The following is a 19,742-nucleotide window of genomic DNA, read 5'->3' as shown; positions in this document are numbered from 1 at the left end:
AATGGTGGGATATTTTCCAGTTTGGATTGTCCATACTGTCCTACTGATTTTTACTTGAAGTAGAGCACTGTATTTGAAGCAGTAGGGTGGCTCTAATCAGGTTGACTGTGTACTATTTATACCCTTTCTACTTCTGTTACCTTGATTCTTGAAAGTGATTTATTGGGGCACCTGGGTGGCTCAGTCAGTTAAGCCTCTGACTTCGGCTCAGGTCATGATCTCACAGTTTGTGAGTTTGAGCCCTGTGTAGGGCTCTGTGCGGACAGCTCAGAACCTGGAGCCTGCTTCAGATTCTTTGTCTCCCTCTCTCTCTGCCTTTCCCCTACTCACGCTCTCTCAAAAATAAATAAACATTAAAAAAAAGTGGTTTATTGAAATAGTTAATTTGTCAATCAGTATTGAAGTCCTGGTACTGGGTATTAGTTGTTTCAAAACTATTCTACATAAATGTGATTTTGTACATTTCCACACGACCTATGTATTTGCTTCAGTAAAAATGATTTGGTTTCTTGCTCTTATCACTTTTACATATATTTTCTTAATGCTTTCTTTTAGACCAGAGGCTCTCAATTGGAGGTGATTTTCATTTGCTTTCTAAAGTTCCCTCGTTGCAAAAGTTCCTCAACTTTTCCAGAACATCTAGTCCATTGACCCTTTCATTTTATTCCTCTAGGCCCTTTTCTTTACTTACTTCTTTGCCCATTATGATCATTCTTAGAAATCTCTAACACTCCCTTTCCCCCATTCCCCATCCACTACCTCTCTGGCTGTTCTCTGACCGTCACTGGGATATTCATTTTCTCTCTGTGTGCACCAAGTACCCGAGTATCACTGGGGAAAAGTCACTCAGTGGGCAAACTAGAAATGTTCCATGAATTTGTAGCATATACTAAGTGTCCCTGGTCCCAATCCTGTGACACCCTGGCATCTTTATTTGTTTTGTTAAATCACTGTCTTCTCTCCCATTTTCTGCAATAACAATCTTTATCTTTTCTGTTTTTTAAAAAATTAGTTTAGAGAGAATGCACGTGCACCCACAGTGGCAGAGGGGGAGAGGTAGAGGGAAAGAGAGAGAGAGAGAGAGAGAGAGAGAGAGAGAGAGAATCTTAAGCAGGCTCCACACACTCAGCATGGAGCCCAACATGGGACTCGATCCCAGGACCCTGGGATTGTGACCTGAGCCAAAGTCAAGAGTTGGACACTCAACCTACTGAGCAACCAATACCAATGCACTCCTTACCTTTTCTGTTTCTAATTTAACCTCTCTGTCTCTTCATTCACTCAGAAAGACCTTCCTTCAGGTTTTATGGATTTACCATGAAGCTAAGAAATCTAACCAGAGGTCCTAAGGTCCCGAATCTAATTTTGTTTGTAATTTTCTATCTTAGGTCTTAAAAGCAAGTTTCTCAAATATGTGAGTTTCAGGCTCCACAACCTGGATCCATCCCAGCCTATACCATATTCTTTTTATTTGCCCTTCCAGATAATAAGGAATTATTCAGTCTTATTTCCAAAGGCTATTGTTTATATGTTCTCAGAATCTCATCCCTTCATGCTTTCACTCAGACCTTGCCCTCTTTGTTATCTTGCCTTTTTCCTGTGTTTTCAGCTTCTCCCTCCACTGTCTTCCTCATCAATATTTAGATGTGGTCTTGTAACTCCCATTGTAAACAAAAAAGAGCTCCCTTCACATAGTCTTCCAGTTAATCTCATTCAGTTGAGAAAGGAGTTTGTTTTTACCTGCTAAGTCCCCATTTATTCATCCCATCCCACTTTTGCTTCTGGCCCCAGACTTCTTCTAAAAGAGCACTTTCTAAGGTTATCAATTTCTAATATGTGTTCAAGGCTGTCAGATTCCACTTAGTTCTCCTATTGAACTCTTATCAACTATTCATGCTATTTATTCTTTGTCCCTTTTCTTCTTTTTTTTTAAATTTTTTAAAACATTTATTTATTTTTGAGAGATAGAGCATGAGCAGGGGAGGGGCAGAGAGAGATGGAGACACAGAATCTGAAGCAGGCTCCAGGCTCTGAGCTGTCAGCACAGAGTCCGACGTGGGACTTGAACCCATGAACCGTGAGATCATGACCTGGGCTGAAGTCAGATGCTTAACCAATTGAGCCACCCAGGCACCCCTGTTCCTTTTCTTTTTTACTATTCAGTCCTTAAAAACACTTCTCTGGCTTCTATGGTACCATATTCCCTTGGCTGTTTTTCCCTATCTCTGTGGCTACTTCTTAGAAGTTGTAATTATAGCCTCCTGTTTTATCTAAAGGTAGGAGATCCTTGGGACTCAGCTCAGGCCCCCTGCCTTGTCCTGTCTGCCAGTTTCCCTCGGCAGAGTCTCATTCACTCTCTTGATCCACCGCTGTCAGTAGCCAGCAATTCTCTCATTTATAGCTTCAGACCAGAAGATTAATTTTAGTTACAGACTCCTATCCAACTCTCTTCTCAACTGGAAATGCCATGGGCCTAAAACTGTGATTGCCACTACTGCCTTAAAACAAAAGGAAAAAAAAATGCTCTGCTCTTTATTTAGTGGAGCCCCTTTTAGAACATAAACAATCAATTGAGTTGCTTATGCTAGAAATCCGAGTATCATTCTTGATACCTTCCTTACTCTTCTGTCCCCTTTCCTGCCAATGAACCACCAGTCAATCATAAATACTCCTTCCTGAATATGTGTATAAAAATTTCATCTGCTTTTGTGCACTTTTACTATTAACACCCTATCCCACACTGCCTTTATTTCTAGATGGATTCTTTAAGTCTTCTAACAGTCTACCATCTATTTAACACAGAAGCCATAAAGATGTTTCAAAGATAAAAATCTGATCCTATTATTCCTAGATTTAACTATTCAGTGACTTTCTGTTATACTCCAAATATATTGAGGAGAAAAAAATTCTTAACATGGGCTTCTAAAGCTTTATAGATTTTGTCCCCTTACCTGATTCTTCATTATCATCTTCCTGTTGCTCCCCTAAGGAATAATGTCCTCCCCTTAAGCCTTCAGATATGCCAAGTTCTTTGCATCCTTGAAGTCTTTGCATGTGTTGTCCCTTAGCCAAGAATTCTCCACAGCACCCTGACACTCTGGCCTGGCTAACTCCTACTCACCATTCAAGTCTCAGTGTAAATGTCATTTTGCTATGGAAGTCTTCTCTGCTTTACCCTCCAGCCCTAACGACTAGGTTAGCTCTCCTTTTCATACCCTCTCACATTACTCTGTTTTACCACAAATTTTTATAGCACTTATAATGGTAAGTAATTTTTTGTTCATAATTATATGTGCAATTAATATGTGTAATATCGTTCTTCCAAAAGAGGCTGAGAGTTTCCTCAGCTCAGGGACCATATATATGTTTCATCCACTGCTATACATATTCTCAGTGTTTAGCACAGTATCTTGTCCTTAGAAAGTATTTTTTGAAAGAATATATGTATTTACACACACATACATATAATTACTTCCATATATACAGGTGTGTAATTAATATCTATGGTTCGATGTGAATGTGCATATGTGCATGTATATACCAACAAGAAAATTCCAATGACTACTCTGTGGAACATAATCAGAGTTATGGTTTTCAGGTTCAGGAGGTAATTCATACACATTTACTTTTAGTGGCTAAAAGGCCATATTGAGTAACAATTAACTTTCCCTTCTTCCGTAGGGAAAAAATTTGAAAATACTGAAATGTTTGGTCAGTACCCGCTTCAGGTCAATGGATTCAAAGATCTACATGAGTGCCTAGAAGCTGCTATGATTGAAGGAGAAATTGAGTCCTTACATTCAGAGAATTCAGGCAAATCAGGCCAAGAGGTGAGTTTAGCATCTTCATTTTTCATTTCTCCCCAGGTCTTTCTTACACTGCTGCAAAGTATAATTTAAGGCTCTAATTATATAGCTGCCTAATACTTGAGAGAATACTCAGATTATGTGTTTGGATTTAATTATGGTAATTTAGACATTTGGGAAACCTGCACAAACAAGTCTGTAATCTTACATTAAATTCTCAAACAATTTAGCTTAAAATTTTCTGTTAAAGCCTTCTTTTAGGACATTGTTAAGTCTGTTTAGAATTTTTAAGGAAGGTACCAGTCACTGTGGCATGCTAGTCCTGGAAGTGAGGAAGAAAAACACTGATAGGAGGGTGGAATTTTATATAGACATATGTTACTAATATCAAATAGTGTTGGAATTTGTCTAGATTCCCTTTTTGGTAAAATTACTGTGTAATTGCATGAAGAGCAGATGGAAGAACTTGGCTTTCTCAAGAGAGATATAACTTAAAAAATACAAACCTGTTTGTTTCCACTGATCTCTGTCTTTTCATTCGTGTCTCTAGATCCATCTGTATATCCATCCACCCATCCGTAAATTCATCCATGTGTGTTACTAGAATAGAAGGCAAAGGACAGATCATGTGCTGCAAAATCGCTTATCATTAAGCAGTTGCTGATAGTTGTCTACTTGTAAGCTCTATTCGGAGGGTAGAGAGCTTCATACGTGTTATTCTCCACATAGCCCTAGTGGACAGTACAGTGACCGCAGGTAGAATCATGTAATGACTGAATGAATGAAATGTCTCAATGTTACCAAAAAAGTTTCTGAGGTCGTTATCCCTGAAGAGGTGCTTAATAAATATTAAGTGATGATAGCTCTGTGTTTATCTAAAAAGGGGCTGAGTTCTTGTGTCTTTGAAAATAAATTGCATGTATCTAAATTTGTGCTTTTTGTTTAGAAAAAGATATGATTAATCATTTTTTTGTTCTTCATCCTCATTTCTTTCTCTTCTCTTATGTACCCAACAAAAAAAGAAAGAAATAACATTTACTCTTTTTTGGCTTTTTGTTTTTAAGAGTGGGGAGAGAGCGGGGGTAAAAGAGAAAATATTTGAGATAGTTTTGCTCTCTACATCATAGATCATCTACTTTAGTGAGTCTCAGCAGATGCCTAAGCCCTGCTTCAGAGCTGTCCATCAGAATCTCCGGTAGGGATATGGTACCTGGGCCCAAGAGCTCCGCCCCTGATTCCCATATAGACGTCCAACTAAGAATATTTAAAGTAAGCTTAAAGAATATTTAAATTAGGCTTTAAATTAGTCTCTAAAGATTGGGACTCTCCTAGGATCCTATAATGGAACAAGAAAGCAGATTCCCCTCCCCACTCTGCCCCAAAATGTGATCTGTTTTCTGTTTAATAAAAGGATGACGGGTTGGGGCAGGGAAAGGAGGGATGGCATTCTCCTTACTCTATCAAACTGACTTATAAGTGAAATAGACATTGGTTTATTGGTAAATAATTTAGAAATTAATTGGTAAATAATCTCTCTCACATATTCGCAGCTTTTAAAAATGTTTTTCTTACATTGAATATGAATTTCATTTATCTTAAAAGCTCTAGTTTGTTCTCCATCTTTGGCTTCATACCCTGAATGCCCTATACTGTAGTATGTATTTTCTGCCTGGGTTTTTACATCCAACCTAAGGGGTACAGTCATTTGTTTCCTCTGAATTCAGCAGTTTGTAAGCAGTCTTAATAATAGCAAATTCAGGGGCGCCTGGGTGGCGCAGTCGGTTAAGCGCCCGACTTCAGCCAGGTCACGATCTCGCGGTCCGTGAGTTCGAGCCCCGCGTCAGGCTCTGGGCTGATGGCTCAGAGCCTGGAGCCTGTTTCCAAATCTGTGTCTCCCTCTCTCTCTGCCCCTCCCCCATTCATGCTCTGTCTCTCTCTGTCCCAAAAATAAATAAACGTTGAAAAAAAAATTAAAAAAAAAATAATAGCAAATTCAGTTACCTGTGATTCCTATTACCAGTTGCCGAGATTTGCAGGACACATTAGTTTCAATAATAATTTAGCCTGATTTAAGAGACTATCACTGACTAAAGTAGACTGTCTTAAAAGTTTATAATAGTGTGCTTAAATTATAGCCTTATTTCATTATGTCTTTCAGAATAACTGTTTTGTTTCCTAAGTATCTATAAAGACCAATGAATAACATTTTAGGTTTGTTTCTAAATTCGCATAGTCCCTACTCCTACACTATCTCCTACACTATTATTTAGTAAAAATTATTGATTTTACTTTGATACAGAAAACATCTGCTTTGCTGAAATAGCTGTAGTCTAGTAATAGAGAAGACCTCTAGTCTCCTGAATCACTCGTGTTAAAATATCCAGTGTGGCCTATGAGAGTTTAAATTTCTGGAATGACATATCAAGAGACAACTGAATAAATTAAAAATGATTATATGTAAGATAACTGTACAAATATCTTTATAAATCATAAATTTTAAATTTTAATGAAATTGTATGCAATTTATGGATGAATCAAACGATCTTGGAAAGCCGGAGATTTTTTTGATTGCCTGTTGGAGCAAAAAAATTTCAGAGAGTAAATACCTCACTTCTATAAATAGTGTGTTGTACATTTTCTTTTGATTACTGCTATTCACATATAAGTATTTGTACTATCCTACGACTTGCATTTTTCACCCACTAGTGTATCACGAACATCATTCCATGTGAATGTATATGGCTTTACACCATTCTTTTTAAAACCGGCATAGTATCAAATAGCCTGTATTTCTAAAATTAAACAGTTTTAATTCTTCTGTAAGACAGTAGTTGGACAAAGAATAATTTTAAAGAATGCTTATGTATAAATACCCTTGAGAATTTAGGAATGAAGGATAGTCAGAAGCGGGATCTTTGGGTCACCAGGCGTACTCATGTAAAAATGTAAGTACTGCCAAATTTCCCTTCACAAAGCTGTACTAAGTTATAGTCAGAGTACTAAGAGAAATTTTTTGGAGCTTTGAAACTAAATTAGGGAGACAGCACCTACATGTACCATATTAGACATAGGTAAATGTTGTATGGGAAATTCATCTTTAAAAGTGAAAAGGCACTTTGTAGTCCGTTTTCAATTGCAACAACGTGGGTGGAACTACAGGGTATTATGCTAAGTGAAATAAGTCAGAGAAAGACAGATATCATAGGACGTCACTCATGTGAAATGTAAGATACGAAACAGATGAACATAAGGGAAGGGAAGCAAAAATAATACAAAAGCAGGGAGGGAGCAAAACATAAGAGACTTAAATACAGAGAACAAACTGAGGGTACTAGATGGGCTGTGGGTGGGGGGATGGGCTAAATGGGGAAGGAGCATTAAAGAGGGCACTTGTTGGGATGAGCACTGGTTGTTATACATGGGGGATGAATCACTAGAATCTACTCCTGAAGTCATTATTGCACTATATGCTAACTAACTTGGATGTAAATTAAAAATAAATAAATAAACTTAAAAAGAAAGTGAAAGGGCAAATGTGTGAAGCTGATTAAATGACTAAAACTAATTTTTGAGTTGGAATAGGAAGTTTTTGCTTTTCATGCTTAATTTATATCCTGGTTTTGTCTGGTGTTCTGTGAGAATCTGAAACGGTATGTCTGCTTTTTCTGTCTGCTGCTCCCTGTGTTCATGTAAAATCACAAAAGCAAGGTATTTAAAACATGTTAATAGAAAAATCAGCTATTAGAACTCATAAAAATTATTACATTCCCTCTAGAAAATATTTGTTATAGTCATAATAAGTTCAGGAGCATTTTTGTTGCCCATGTTGATTATGTATTTTTTTTATTCACTGCCCTAATCTGTTACTTCTGTAGGGTTGTTATACAATATAATATAATAAATAATAAATGTGTTTACAGAAAAGAATAAAGCCTTATTTTTACCTTTAATGACTGTGTCTCACAAGCATGGCATGCCAATTAGAGAAGTAAATACAGTTTTTTATTGAATACAAAAATAATATTCTGAAAGAAAAACATCTGATTGTTGTATATGTAAAATTCTAGTTCTCTACTGCTATACTTATGCTAGACAAACCTGTAATATTTTCTAAGATGAATTAAAGGAATGTCTGGCTGTCTCTTCTTGTCCCATCAGCTTTAGAATAAGAAAGTGAATTGGGGCGCCTGGGTGGCTCAGTTGGTTGGGCGACCAACTTTGGCTCGGATAATGATCTCAGTTTGTGAGTTCGAGCCCTGAATCTGGCTCTGTGCTGACAGCTCAGAGCCCGGAGCCTACTTCAGATTCTGTGTCTCCCCCTCTCTCTACCCCTCCCCTGCTCACACTCTGTGTCTGTCTCTCAATAATAAATAAATGTTTAAAAAAAATAAAAAAAAAATAAGAAAGTGAAATCCTTCCACTCTTGTAATATGAAAAAAACTGTCACTGTTGTTAGAGTAAAAACAGTCACAACGGAGACATATTACATAACTATTATAAACATTCTTTCTTAAAGTATGGAAGTTATTTCCTGGACTTTTCATGGTCTACAGAGAAGCATATGCCCAATTTGGGTGATTTTATTTCTATTGGCCATGGTAGGTTTCCATGAGTTAAAGTATGTAACTATTTAATTTTAATGGTTGACATTTAAAATACTGCAGTAAAATATGAAAGTAATAGTTCTTGAAACCTACTTACTTACTTTAGTATCATAAATTGGAGTAGAGAATATTATCCTAAGGCATCAAAAGTTTTCTTTATGACATATATGTAGTATGACTTAATTTAAATACTAACTTTAGTTTTGCATTAGAATTAACTAAAATTTTTGCCAGTGCCATGTGAGAACAAATAAATAAGCAGACTTTGCTCAAGAGATTTTAAAACTTAAGAGATGCTTCTGGTGTTAGCTCTTTTGTAACTTTCCAGTCAACTTCAGTTTCAATAGCCATATAAAATACATTTCTTCAACTTCAGCTTTTGGTTAAATAGAAACCGAATCTAACTCAGGAAATTGCAATTCATGTAATCATAATTAGCGTTTGGGGAGGGAGAAATAGTTTTGAATAACCATTTACATTTATTAGCTTTATTTAGAGAAAAGTAGCAACTTTTAAGATCTTAGTCAAATTCAGTTTGCCAAATGTGCATTGTTCCTGCTTTTTGGGATGTTTGAATTTAAATTAGTGTACTCTTAGCCTCTTGACATGCGTGGTGGCACTTTGTGGCGCTTGAAATTACCACCATGTGTAGCAATTACTTTTTATAGTAGTACATTGTACACTTTATAATAAGTATTTAAAAATATTTGTTATGTTATTTTATATTTTATTTGGTGATTCATGAATTTTTATTCATTCTTTAAAAATATGTTTATGTAGTTAGGGCACCTGGGTGGTTCCCTTGGTTAAGTGACCAACCCTGGTTTCAGCTCAGGTCATGATCTCACAGTTTGTGAGATTGAGCCCCGAGTTGGGCTCTGTGCTGACAGTGCAGAGCTTGCTTGGGATTCTCTCTCTCTCCCTCTCTGTGTCCCTCCATGCTTGGCTCTTGCTCTCTCTCCCTCTCTCTCTCAAATAAATAAACTTAATAAAAAAAATATGTTTCTGTAGGAGTGCCTGAGTGGCTCAGTTGGTTAACTCAGTGGCTGACTCTTGATTTTTGGCTCAGGTCATGATCTCATCATATGGGATCAGTCCCATGTCAAGCTCTGTGCTGACAGAACAGAGCCTACTTCAGATTCTCCTTCTCTTTCCCTCTCTTTCTCTGCCTCTGTCCCACTCGTGTGCATGTTCTGTCTGTCTGTCTCTCTCTCTCTCTCTCTCTCTCTCTCTCTCTCTCTCTCTCAAAATAAATAAATAAATATTAAAAAATATCTTTGTGTAAAGCTTGAATCTTTTTTTATGAAAATAATTTTCTTTCGAGGTTTTGTTACATTTCATGCTTAACTAAACAGTTGCCGAAGTTTGTGGATGGATTGGCTGGCTCATCATAATGAGACATTTAATTTTTTAAACACTAGTCATTTAAAAAGATTTTAAATATAGTTACCGTTAGTATAAATTTCATATTTGTTAGTAATCTTTTTCTTAAATTAGAATTCCAGTAGGAAAATTAAATTTAAAACAGGGAAATATCAGTCTCTAGTTTTTAGTGTGGGAACTGTGATCATTTATGCTCTAAGAATATATTTGTGTGTGTGTGTGTGTGTGTCTGTGCGTGCGCACGCTACATCCTACAAGTTGCTTTGTCAAAGGTTTTGAATGGTGGTCAATTGTAGTAAGTGTATGATCATTTCTGGTAGTAATAGTGAGATAATATTGAAGAAGGCAGATACTTGAGCTATTAAACCATAATTTCAACCAATGTCTATCTTTTTTAGGTTAGAAAAGTTTTTAAGGTATTTATTTATTTTGAGAGAAAGAGAGAGAGGGAGAGAGAGAATCCTAAGCATGCTCTATGCTGTCAGCGCAGAGCCCGACTTGGGGCTCAGTCTCACAAATTGCAAGATCGTGACCTGAGCTGAAATCAAGAGTTGGACACTTAACCTATTGAGTCACCCAGGCAGCCCTTTGTTAGGAATTTTAATGTAAAAAATTATCATGGAAGAAGGAGAGTTGTTAGAAAAATTTTTTTTCTTTCCTGGTTGAGTATTATTCCCATCCTTAGAATTTTCAAGAGGTATGGAAAACTTTTGGGAAGAAGTTGAATTTTAACTAATTTGCATACCTAGTCAAGTATTTGTGATGTCAGCATTGTGATGATACATATAAAAATGCCAGTGATAATACTCTGTGCCTAACATTGTAATGGAGAGAACAAAAAGGTTATAATAAGCTTTTTTGTTATTTTCTTTCAGCATTGGTTTACCAAATTACCACCTGTGTTAACATTTGAATTATCAAGATTTGAATTTAATCAGGCATTGGGAAGACCAGAAAAAATTCACAACAAATTAGAATTTCCTCAAGTTTTATATCTGGACAGGTATCGTTTGTTATACAGCATGACTTAATTTTACAACTGTTTAGTAACCAAGTAAAGAATTATTATTGTGTTTAGAGAAAATTTTTGCTTAATTTCTTTAGAATTAATCATTACTTTTTTGCATAATATGTTGAATACTGTTTGTCAAGGAACGTGGAGTTCTCTTTCTAGTTAGAAAAGTATAGTTACTGGGAATAATGTTATAAGGAAGTTAAAAAATTTATATTTGTATTACAGTTGTCAGAATTTTAAAAAATACTATTTTGTATTGTATAATACTTGATTGTAAAATTTTAAATGAATGGATCTTCTGTGGTGTTGGCTAGACTTAATATTGTGTCTATTTCCATGATATTTAGAAATGGTAATGTTAATTTTTCTTTTTCCTATAGATATATGCACAGAAACAGAGAAATAACAAGAATTAAGAGGGAAGAAATCAAGAGACTAAAAGATTACCTCACAGTATTACAACAAAGACTAGAAAGGTATTACAGCTTTAAGAAGTTATGAGCTAACTATAGGAAGTCATATTTTTAGTGACTCTCTGAAATCTTTCCTTTTAAATTTGCTTTGGGTGACTTATAATTCTAGTAGTAATCATTCTGGACTGATATTTTGCTTGAGTAGTTTAGTTTTGAATTTTGTTAGAAACTAATTTATAGTTGATATTAAAGATTATTTTAGTGTTTAAAATTAAGTATTTTTACTGTCGAGTAGTAATGCTCATGGTACTGAAAAATACATGCAAAGTTAAACTAATCTTTAAAAAAATCCAAAAAAAAAGGGACCCCTGGCTGGCTCAGTCAGTAGAGCATGTGACCCTTGAACTCTGTATCGTGAGTTTGAGCCCTACATTGGATGAAGAAATTACTTAAAAAAACAAACAAACAAACAAAAGAAACAAAGTTAAACTAATCTAAAATTTTCTGCTTGTAGGAGACACTCTTGAGATTTCACTTAAAATGAATGGTGACTTTTTCTCCTTAGTAGAGGAGATACAAACTCAGATGCCTACTAGGGCCTCATGGAGGCTTTGTAAAGAAGGGAAGCAAGTATGTGTATGCCGGTTGGCAAGAGGAGCCTAGAGGTCACATCTCTGTGGAGAGGGAGTGTCTACTGTCTGCACCAGTGGGCGGTGTCACATGTGATACCACGTGTGAATATTTGAGAGCTTCCCGAAAGATGCCAGAATCTGGACAGTCAGAAATGTTCTGTGATTCAGACAAAGTCTACAGGCTGAAATGTGGCCTGAGACGTCCCAGTTTGCAACATCAGATTAATCTGTATCTCTTGTTTTAGTGTTAGTTTTCAAATTAATAGCCCAAAACTTTTTAAACAAAAATAATATATCATATTTCAATAATTTTTATTTTTTAAATGTATCAGTAATCATATTAAAAAACAATCAGAGGTAAAAGGTAGGATGATACTATTAGTCACAATCTTAGTCATGAGACCAGATGACAGATCTAAAAATAAAAACAGTCTCAGGATATGGAACTGTCTGTTTTCATTTTCCTATTGGGTTACAACTTAGAGCAGCGTTTAAAATTTATAACAGTATACGGACACATTCAGTTGTAATCAGCTTTGTTTTCCTTAATTTAGAGAACATATAAGTTATTTCTTAAATGTATCTTTAGTTTTTACATCTTCATTTGAAAGCAAAATTAATTTCATTGTTGAAAAAGATTTACTGAAGTATTTTTTATCATGTTTTATAACAATTATTGAAAACAACCAAATGTGCTTTATATACAGCTAAAAGCATTTGTACACTTTATGGTTAACAGATATTTAAGCTATGGTTCGGGTCCCAAACGATTCCCCTTGGTAGATGTTCTACAGTATGCGTTGGAATTTGCCTCAAGCAAACCTGTTTGTACATCTCCTGTTGATGATATTGATGCTAGTTCCCCACCTAGTGGTTCCATACCACAGACATTACCAAGGTAAAAAGTTTTCTTTCCACAAGGGCCAGCTCTTTCACCTATATTACACAGTAATAATTGATGCCTTTAAAAAGGTTTTATGAACTGCACATTGTGATTTATTTTAGTAGACTGTAAAAATATTAGAGTCACTTAGAAGATTGCATATTTTCTGGGTGCTTTGTTATTTTACTGTTTCAGTAGATTCTATGGATGTGAATTGAAATTTTCATCTTACCTGTTTCTGTTTGGAATTGTACTTTAGGTTGTTTTGGTATATATTTCCACCTTTTATCCATGAAAATACCATTAAGTTAGTTTTTTCTGTAATGTAAGCAGATAAATATTATATAATTCCAGTATACATAAGATTTATTGACATGATTAAACCATTTCTTCTATAAAGCCACAATTTCATCATTATAATAATGTATTCTTCATATATTGGGATCTCATTGGATATTAAATTAATCCACATATTTCTCTTTTTTAAAGGAGTTTTCTGTTTGAAAATATAAGCCAATTTAATGCGTGTTTGGAGCAATTTCTGTCCAGAGCTTCATTTAGGAAGTTTAATAATAAATATTTCATGCTTTAATGATACAGTACAACAGAACAACAGGGAGCCCCTTCTGCGGAACTGCCAAGCACGTCACCTGCACCACTAGCTGCCGTTTCGTCGAGATCAGTCATACATAAACCGTTCACTCAGTCTCGGATACCTCCAGATCTGCCCATGCATCCAGCACCAAGGCACATCACAGAGGAAGAACTTTCTGTGCTAGAAAGCTGTTTACATCGCTGGAGGACGGAAATAGAAAATGACACCAGAGGTAAGAAGCTTCTCAGGGCATGGTTACTGTCACTTCAGTTGGATATGTATAATGTTAAAATTGAGAAGGGAAATCACTTCTGGATTTCATATGTAAATACTATAAAGTTTTTGTTTTGTTTTGTTTTGTTTTGTTTAGGAAGTTTTTTTCTATAAGATAAACTAGTCTGTCTACCTGTTTTTCTGATCTTAATATCAGGTTCAGAGAGACCAAAAGATTTTCCCTGGGCTACTTAGTTGATTAATGACATAGCAGATGGTCTGATTTTCTAGTTTAGGGCTCTAAATTTATATCAAACTGGTATTCCAAACAGCAATTCCACTGGTGAAACATCATACAGCATTAGATTTTGTATTTGTCAGTTAGGTCCTTCCCCTAAAGTTTGTGTAATGAGTTAAATTGGTAAAAAAAAAAAAAATTAAAAAAAAAAAAAAAGTTTTTTTTAGGTTTAAGAATTAGAAGTGTGAATTTTAATTTTCAGTATGCTCTAACAGATTTCCAGATATGATCTAATAGCTCAGTGCCTGTCTGTTATGTGTTTTAACTGGCATGTAACAAATTTAGAAAGAAGGACAATGCTCTGTTGGGAGTAGGAGTGTGCACGCGTGCTTGTGGGTATGTGTTGGTGTTCAGTTGCCATCTGGCCTTTCTTGGTTGGAACTCTCCTTTATTCTGAAATTGTGTCTTTGCTACTTTACTATTGTTACAATATCCTTTTTCTTTTATTTTAATGAAGTCCTGTTAATATTTTATGATAGATTTTATTATACTTTTTCTTACATGTGAAAATATATGCCATTACCGTTACCCAATATTATCCTAATTTTGTTTTTCTATGAAAAAAGAAAAATTGAAGAGCTACTGTTTTATACCAAAAGATTGGAATTATGTTAAACAATCTGGAGTGTTGGATTGTAGATGCCCAACTTGCCTCTTTATAGACAATATGTAAATAAAGAGCAGTCCTGATGTAATATAACATAAGTAGGTTATGATTGTTGACTGGCAATTAGCGTTAGTGGCTGTAAACATTTCCCTTCGTATTTGTCATATATAAGGAATTTTTTACACTTCATTTCATTAGTAAACATTTATTGAGCACTGTACTAGGAATTGGATAATTTTCTGCTGGACTTGGCAGATTGTGTTTGTTTTTATAAGATTCCTTTCAAAGGGGTGGAAGCTAGGACGCTTTGACATCAAGGTAGTCATTGAGGAAGGAAAGAAATGAACAGATAGAACCTACTTTTTGGAGAAACTGACACAGGTAGGTCATTGACGAGGTGAGAGGGAGGGAGGAATTAGGGATGATTCTCTTAGTTTCTAAAACTGTTATGAATAGATAGATGGAATGTACTTTTGAAAAGAGCAAACTGGTGGGAGAGCAGGTCCCTACTTTGGAGGGGGAGATAGGAATATGATGAGTCCACTTTTGGCCATTTTAAGTTTGAGGAACTTGGGAGACATTTATACGATAAGGTTTTGGACTTTAATACTTAATACTTTGGACCTTAATAATACCGTGGATCAGGTAAGATTTTCCTTGGAATATTTCTTTACTCTCTTTTATCCCTGTTATTAGCTTTAGCATTATTTTTTAAACTTTGTGTAATATTCCAACATCTGAGTAGGATATAATTTATTTAATTTCTATATGGATACTCATTGCAAATAGTGCTGGCCCTCTACATACATATTAACACACTTTCATGAGCAGGATATATTCTTAAAAGAGTCATTTCCAAGGGCACCTGGGTGGCTCAGTGGTTAACCCTCCAACTTTGGCTCAGGTTATGATCTTACAGGTAGTGGGTTTGAGCCCCGTGTCAGGATCTGTACTGATAGCTCAGAGCCTGCAGCCTGCTTTAGATTCTTTGTCTCCCTCTCTTTCTGCCCCTTCCCCTGCTCACACTCTCTCTCTCTTTCTCTCAAAAATAAACAAACATGAAAATAAAATGTTTTTAAATGTCATTTTGGTCCAAAGTGTGCATATTTCAAATTTTAAATTTTAACTGTTCAAAAAATTTCCCTCCAAAACATTGAAACAGTTTTTATTCCCACTAACTTATGAAAGAGCCTGTTGCCTAACATCCTCCTTACATCCTTCTAACTTTTTAAATTGTGGTAGCCTGAAAGTTGAAAGAATGGTATTTTAGTGTCTTAATTTGCATTTCCTTAATTTTAAGTAAAATTCTATTTTTCTATAAATTTCTCACTTATGACATTTACCCATTGTTTATATTGGGCCATTTATCTTTCTCTTACTGCTTAATAGAAACTTTAATGGTATGGTTATTAACTTGTTGCCTGTAGTGTATGCTGTGGGTATTATTTTCTCAGTTTGTCTTTGTCATTGACCTTTTTTATGTTGATTTTGTTTTATTTTTATAAAGTAGTTTTTTTTAAACATTTTCAAGTTTATTTTGAGAGAGAGAGAGCACACGTGTGTGCATGCGTGAGCAGTGGGGTTGGGAGGGGCAGAGGGAGAGGGAGAGAGAGAATCCTAATTAGGCTCAGTGCTGTTAGTGCAGAGCCCGATGTAGGGCTTGATCCCGTGAACCATGAAATCATGACCTGCGCTGAAATCAAGAGTTGATTAACTGACTGAGCTACGCAGGCACCCCTATAATGTAGATTTTTTTAAGTTTGTGGAGAGAGTCTTATCTTTTCCTTTATGGTTACTAGATTTTCTGTCAATCTTAGAAAAAGCTCTTACCCCACTCTGAAGTTATTATTTTTTTGGTAGTCTTTCATGGTTTCTTCCTGATTCTTTGCAACAGCTTCATAGTATAGGGTATACTGTAATTTTATCATTTCCTCATTAACAGATATTTAGGTTGTCTCTAGTTTTTAATTGTTATGGGCAATACAGCTGTGAATAATTTTGTAGAATGGATTTCTCCTGGAAGTAGAGGTAGTAAGTTATTGGGAGGCTCAACACTATTTCCATTAGTGATCATAAATTTGTATTCAGTTAATACATATATGTGTATAGAAGGTATGTGGTAATGTTATTTTATTTCAATCCAAAGTTTTCCTATTTTCTATAAATATTTAAGGGACTTTAGATTCAATTTTTTTTTAATTTATTTGAGAGAGAGAGAGAGAGAGAGAGGGAGAGCACGTGCACAGAGGGAGAAGGCAAAGGGAGAGAGAGAGAGAATATTAAACAGGCTGCACACTCAGTGTGGAGCCCGACTCAGGGCTCAATCTCATGACTGGGGGATCATGACCTGAGCTGAAATTGAGTCAGGCATTTAACCAACTTGAGCCATCCAGGCACCCCTAGATTCAATTTTTATTGGAACTTACCTTGATATATTTGAACAAGTTTACTTTTATAGTCTTGGCACATTTTGCAAGTGAACCATACTTGTTTGGTTTTTAATTCTACATTCATGCTATATCTTTTAGTAACGAGAACTGTATTTCATCTTATACAGACTCCAAATAGTGATGGTCTTAAGCATAGTTTTAAGAATTTTTCTTTATTTCTCTAACATATTGGAAGGAAAACCATTAGTCCCTATCTCATGTCTGGTAGAGACGTACTTGATTTAATCATTAAATCACATCTTCTATCCTTAGATTTGCAGGAAAGCATATCAAGAATCCATCGAACAATTGAACTAATGTACTCTGACAAATCTATGATCCAAGTAAGTTAAATTTTGAGTTGGTAAATGCTATCAATTATTTACATATTTTTATTTATATTATTAACCTAATTCTTAACCTACTTCTCCTTATATATTTTGTTACAAAATTGCTGATCTTAAAGATTCCATATTAATATTTCCCACATTGAGTTGTATTCTCATACTATATTTGTTGTTTATTCTCTTGATTATTTTACAATAAAACCTAGCAAAATTTTTTGGAAGGTCTTAGTATTTAAAAAAAGTAGAAAGGAGAAATTATATGATCGTTAAGGATGTTCAGATTGTGGGGGAAGAATATAGGGCTCAGTTACATTTTAACTTTTGGTATACGTTATGTAGGCCATGTTGTTAATTCAGTCATCAATTTATAATTGTGAAGATTTAGCCAGATTACACTATATAAAAAATATTCATCATAAGTTCTTTATTTGAAGGAAATACATTTCAAAGTTTTGAAAATCCTATTTATACACATGCTTTACATGTCTTTAGCTTACTTATTTTCCCCTTTTTTCTTTCATAGTTTAATTTTTTTCAAAATTTTAATCACAGTTTTGTTAAAAACATATTCTTCTGTGGTATTCTCCATTCAGATAGTTTATGGGTTTCATGGAATGTTGTGTTAATAGCGTACTTAATTGTGATTAAACTCTTCTATTTTCACATTTAGGTTCCTTACCGCTTACATGCTGTTTTAGTTCATGAAGGTCAAGCTAATGCCGGGCACTACTGGGCATACATTTTTGATCATCGTGAAAATAGGTGGATGAAGTACAATGATATTGCTGTGACAAAATCATCATGGGAAGAGCTAGTGAGGGACTCTTTTGGTGGTTATAGAAATGCCAGTGCATACTGTTTAATGTACATAAATGATAAGGCACAATTCTTAATAAAAGGTAAGAACATGAAATATATAGGGTGGTCTATATATTTTTTCATTTTTATTATTTTTTTTTAATGTTTATTTATTATTGAGAGACAGAGAGATGGAGCATGAGCAGGGGAGGGGCAGAGAGGAGGAGACACAGAATCCGAAGCAGGCTCCAGGCTCCAAGCTGTCAGCACAGAGCCCAATGCGGGGCTCGAACTCACAAACCGCGAGATCATGACCTGAGCCGAAGTCGGCTGCTCAACCGACTGAGCCACCCAGGCGCCCCTAGGGTGGTCTATATTTTTAAATAAGTAGCCTTTTTATGTGACTCCAGTCTCTAGTATGATCAGTTAAGTAATTGACTCAGAGGGTGATTGGATATCATTAGCAAATGCAGTTGGCCTGTTGTAAATGAGAAACTGGAATTGAAAAGTAATGTGATCAAGGCTGACAATTGGAATATATTTTGTATTCACAGTTAACTATTTAGTAACTACTATAAAATGTAAATCTGACCTGTTTCTCCTTGCTAACATCCCTTTAAGGATCACATCATATATTGACTCATATTTAAGCTCCTTAACCTAATATGTAAGGCCTTTGTTGGCCTCTGGTTCTCTCTCAAGCTTCATTTATAATCATTGTCCATTTCAAATTTTATATACTTTACTGATATTCGAACTGCTTGTTGTGTTGTCTTTACACCAAATGATTTCACACATTTATATCACTATTTATTTTTATTTTTATTTTTTGGCAGTAATGTTCTTATTTTTTATTCTTTGTCTAATTTCTGCTCATCTGTCAAGATTCAATTCAAGTGTCACTTGCTCTGCCAATTTTTTTTTTTCTTTTTTTGACCTCTACCAAAAAATATCTCTCCTTGTGCTTTCATAGCATACCTCGGTCAGGTACTTTTACATGTTTTGGAATTGTATGTTGACATGCCTTTTCCACTTCACTCTGATCTGCTTAGAATCAGGGGCCATGTCATACAATGTCTTAATAGTTTTATTTCTTATATTCTAACATAGGCTTTGCGTATAGGAGTAACTTAAAAGGTTTGTTGAAACCAATATAATCAACTTTCCAACACTAGCTAGGCAGTCTACTTACAACTGAAAGCTGAAATATATTTTGTGGTTCAATAACTTTTAAATACGACTTACATAGTGGTTTTTAAATATCTTGCTATATTGATTAGTTTTCAAATTGCATGTAAGTATATTGCTGTACTTAACTGCTTTAGGTGAAAAAGAATTGTAGTTCTATTTTGAGCTTAATAAGGTTATGAGTTATTCTCATTTTGTGATAATTTTTATTTCATAAATAGTCAAACATCTAGTATTTTCTTACAACAGAAAAAGTAGTACTATGTCAATGTTTGAGTAGTAGATGATTTTGACTTTATATCTTGTTCCATTTTTTTACTCTTTAAAAAGAAAAAGCTGAAAATATTTCCATAATGGATTATCAGATGTTTGCATCATTGTTTTTCCAAACATTTGTTTGAGTGTTCTTTCAATTTTTAATATTGATTTCCTAAATGGTAATAATTCATACTTTAAATCCCATTTGAAATGCATCCTATTTTGAGTTTTGCACTTCCTTTAATTCTTCATTTTATATTAGTTTTTGAAATA

The 19,742-nt window shown here is 35.0% G+C and overlaps 1 protein-coding gene across 5 annotated transcripts in view; it reads left to right on the top strand.

Moving 5' to 3' along the window:
• Nucleotides 1-19,742, top strand: part of USP25 (ubiquitin specific peptidase 25) — a 129,923-nt gene that overhangs the window by 59,686 nt on the left and 50,495 nt on the right. For all 5 annotated transcript variants that reach the window (XM_040484157.1, XM_040484155.1, XM_040484156.1 and 2 more), the window contains 7 exons: nt 3,682-3,830; nt 10,669-10,796; nt 11,189-11,284; nt 12,593-12,751; nt 13,337-13,563; nt 17,152-17,222; nt 17,896-18,124. In XM_040484157.1, coding sequence (XP_040340091.1) covers nt 3,682-3,830; nt 10,669-10,796; nt 11,189-11,284; nt 12,593-12,751; nt 13,337-13,563; nt 17,152-17,222; nt 17,896-18,124 — 1,059 coding nt within the window. The remainder of the gene's footprint in view (nt 1-3,681; nt 3,831-10,668; nt 10,797-11,188; nt 11,285-12,592; nt 12,752-13,336; nt 13,564-17,151; nt 17,223-17,895; nt 18,125-19,742) is intronic.

Source organism: Herpailurus yagouaroundi, unplaced genomic scaffold, assembly GCF_014898765.1.
Source record: "Herpailurus yagouaroundi ecotype Mexico unplaced genomic scaffold, PumYag 162, whole genome shotgun sequence".
Classification (NCBI taxonomy): domain Eukaryota; kingdom Metazoa; phylum Chordata; class Mammalia; order Carnivora; family Felidae; genus Herpailurus; species Herpailurus yagouaroundi.
The sequence above is the reverse complement of the archived record's forward strand: the minus strand, read 5'-3'. Positions and strand labels throughout refer to the sequence as shown.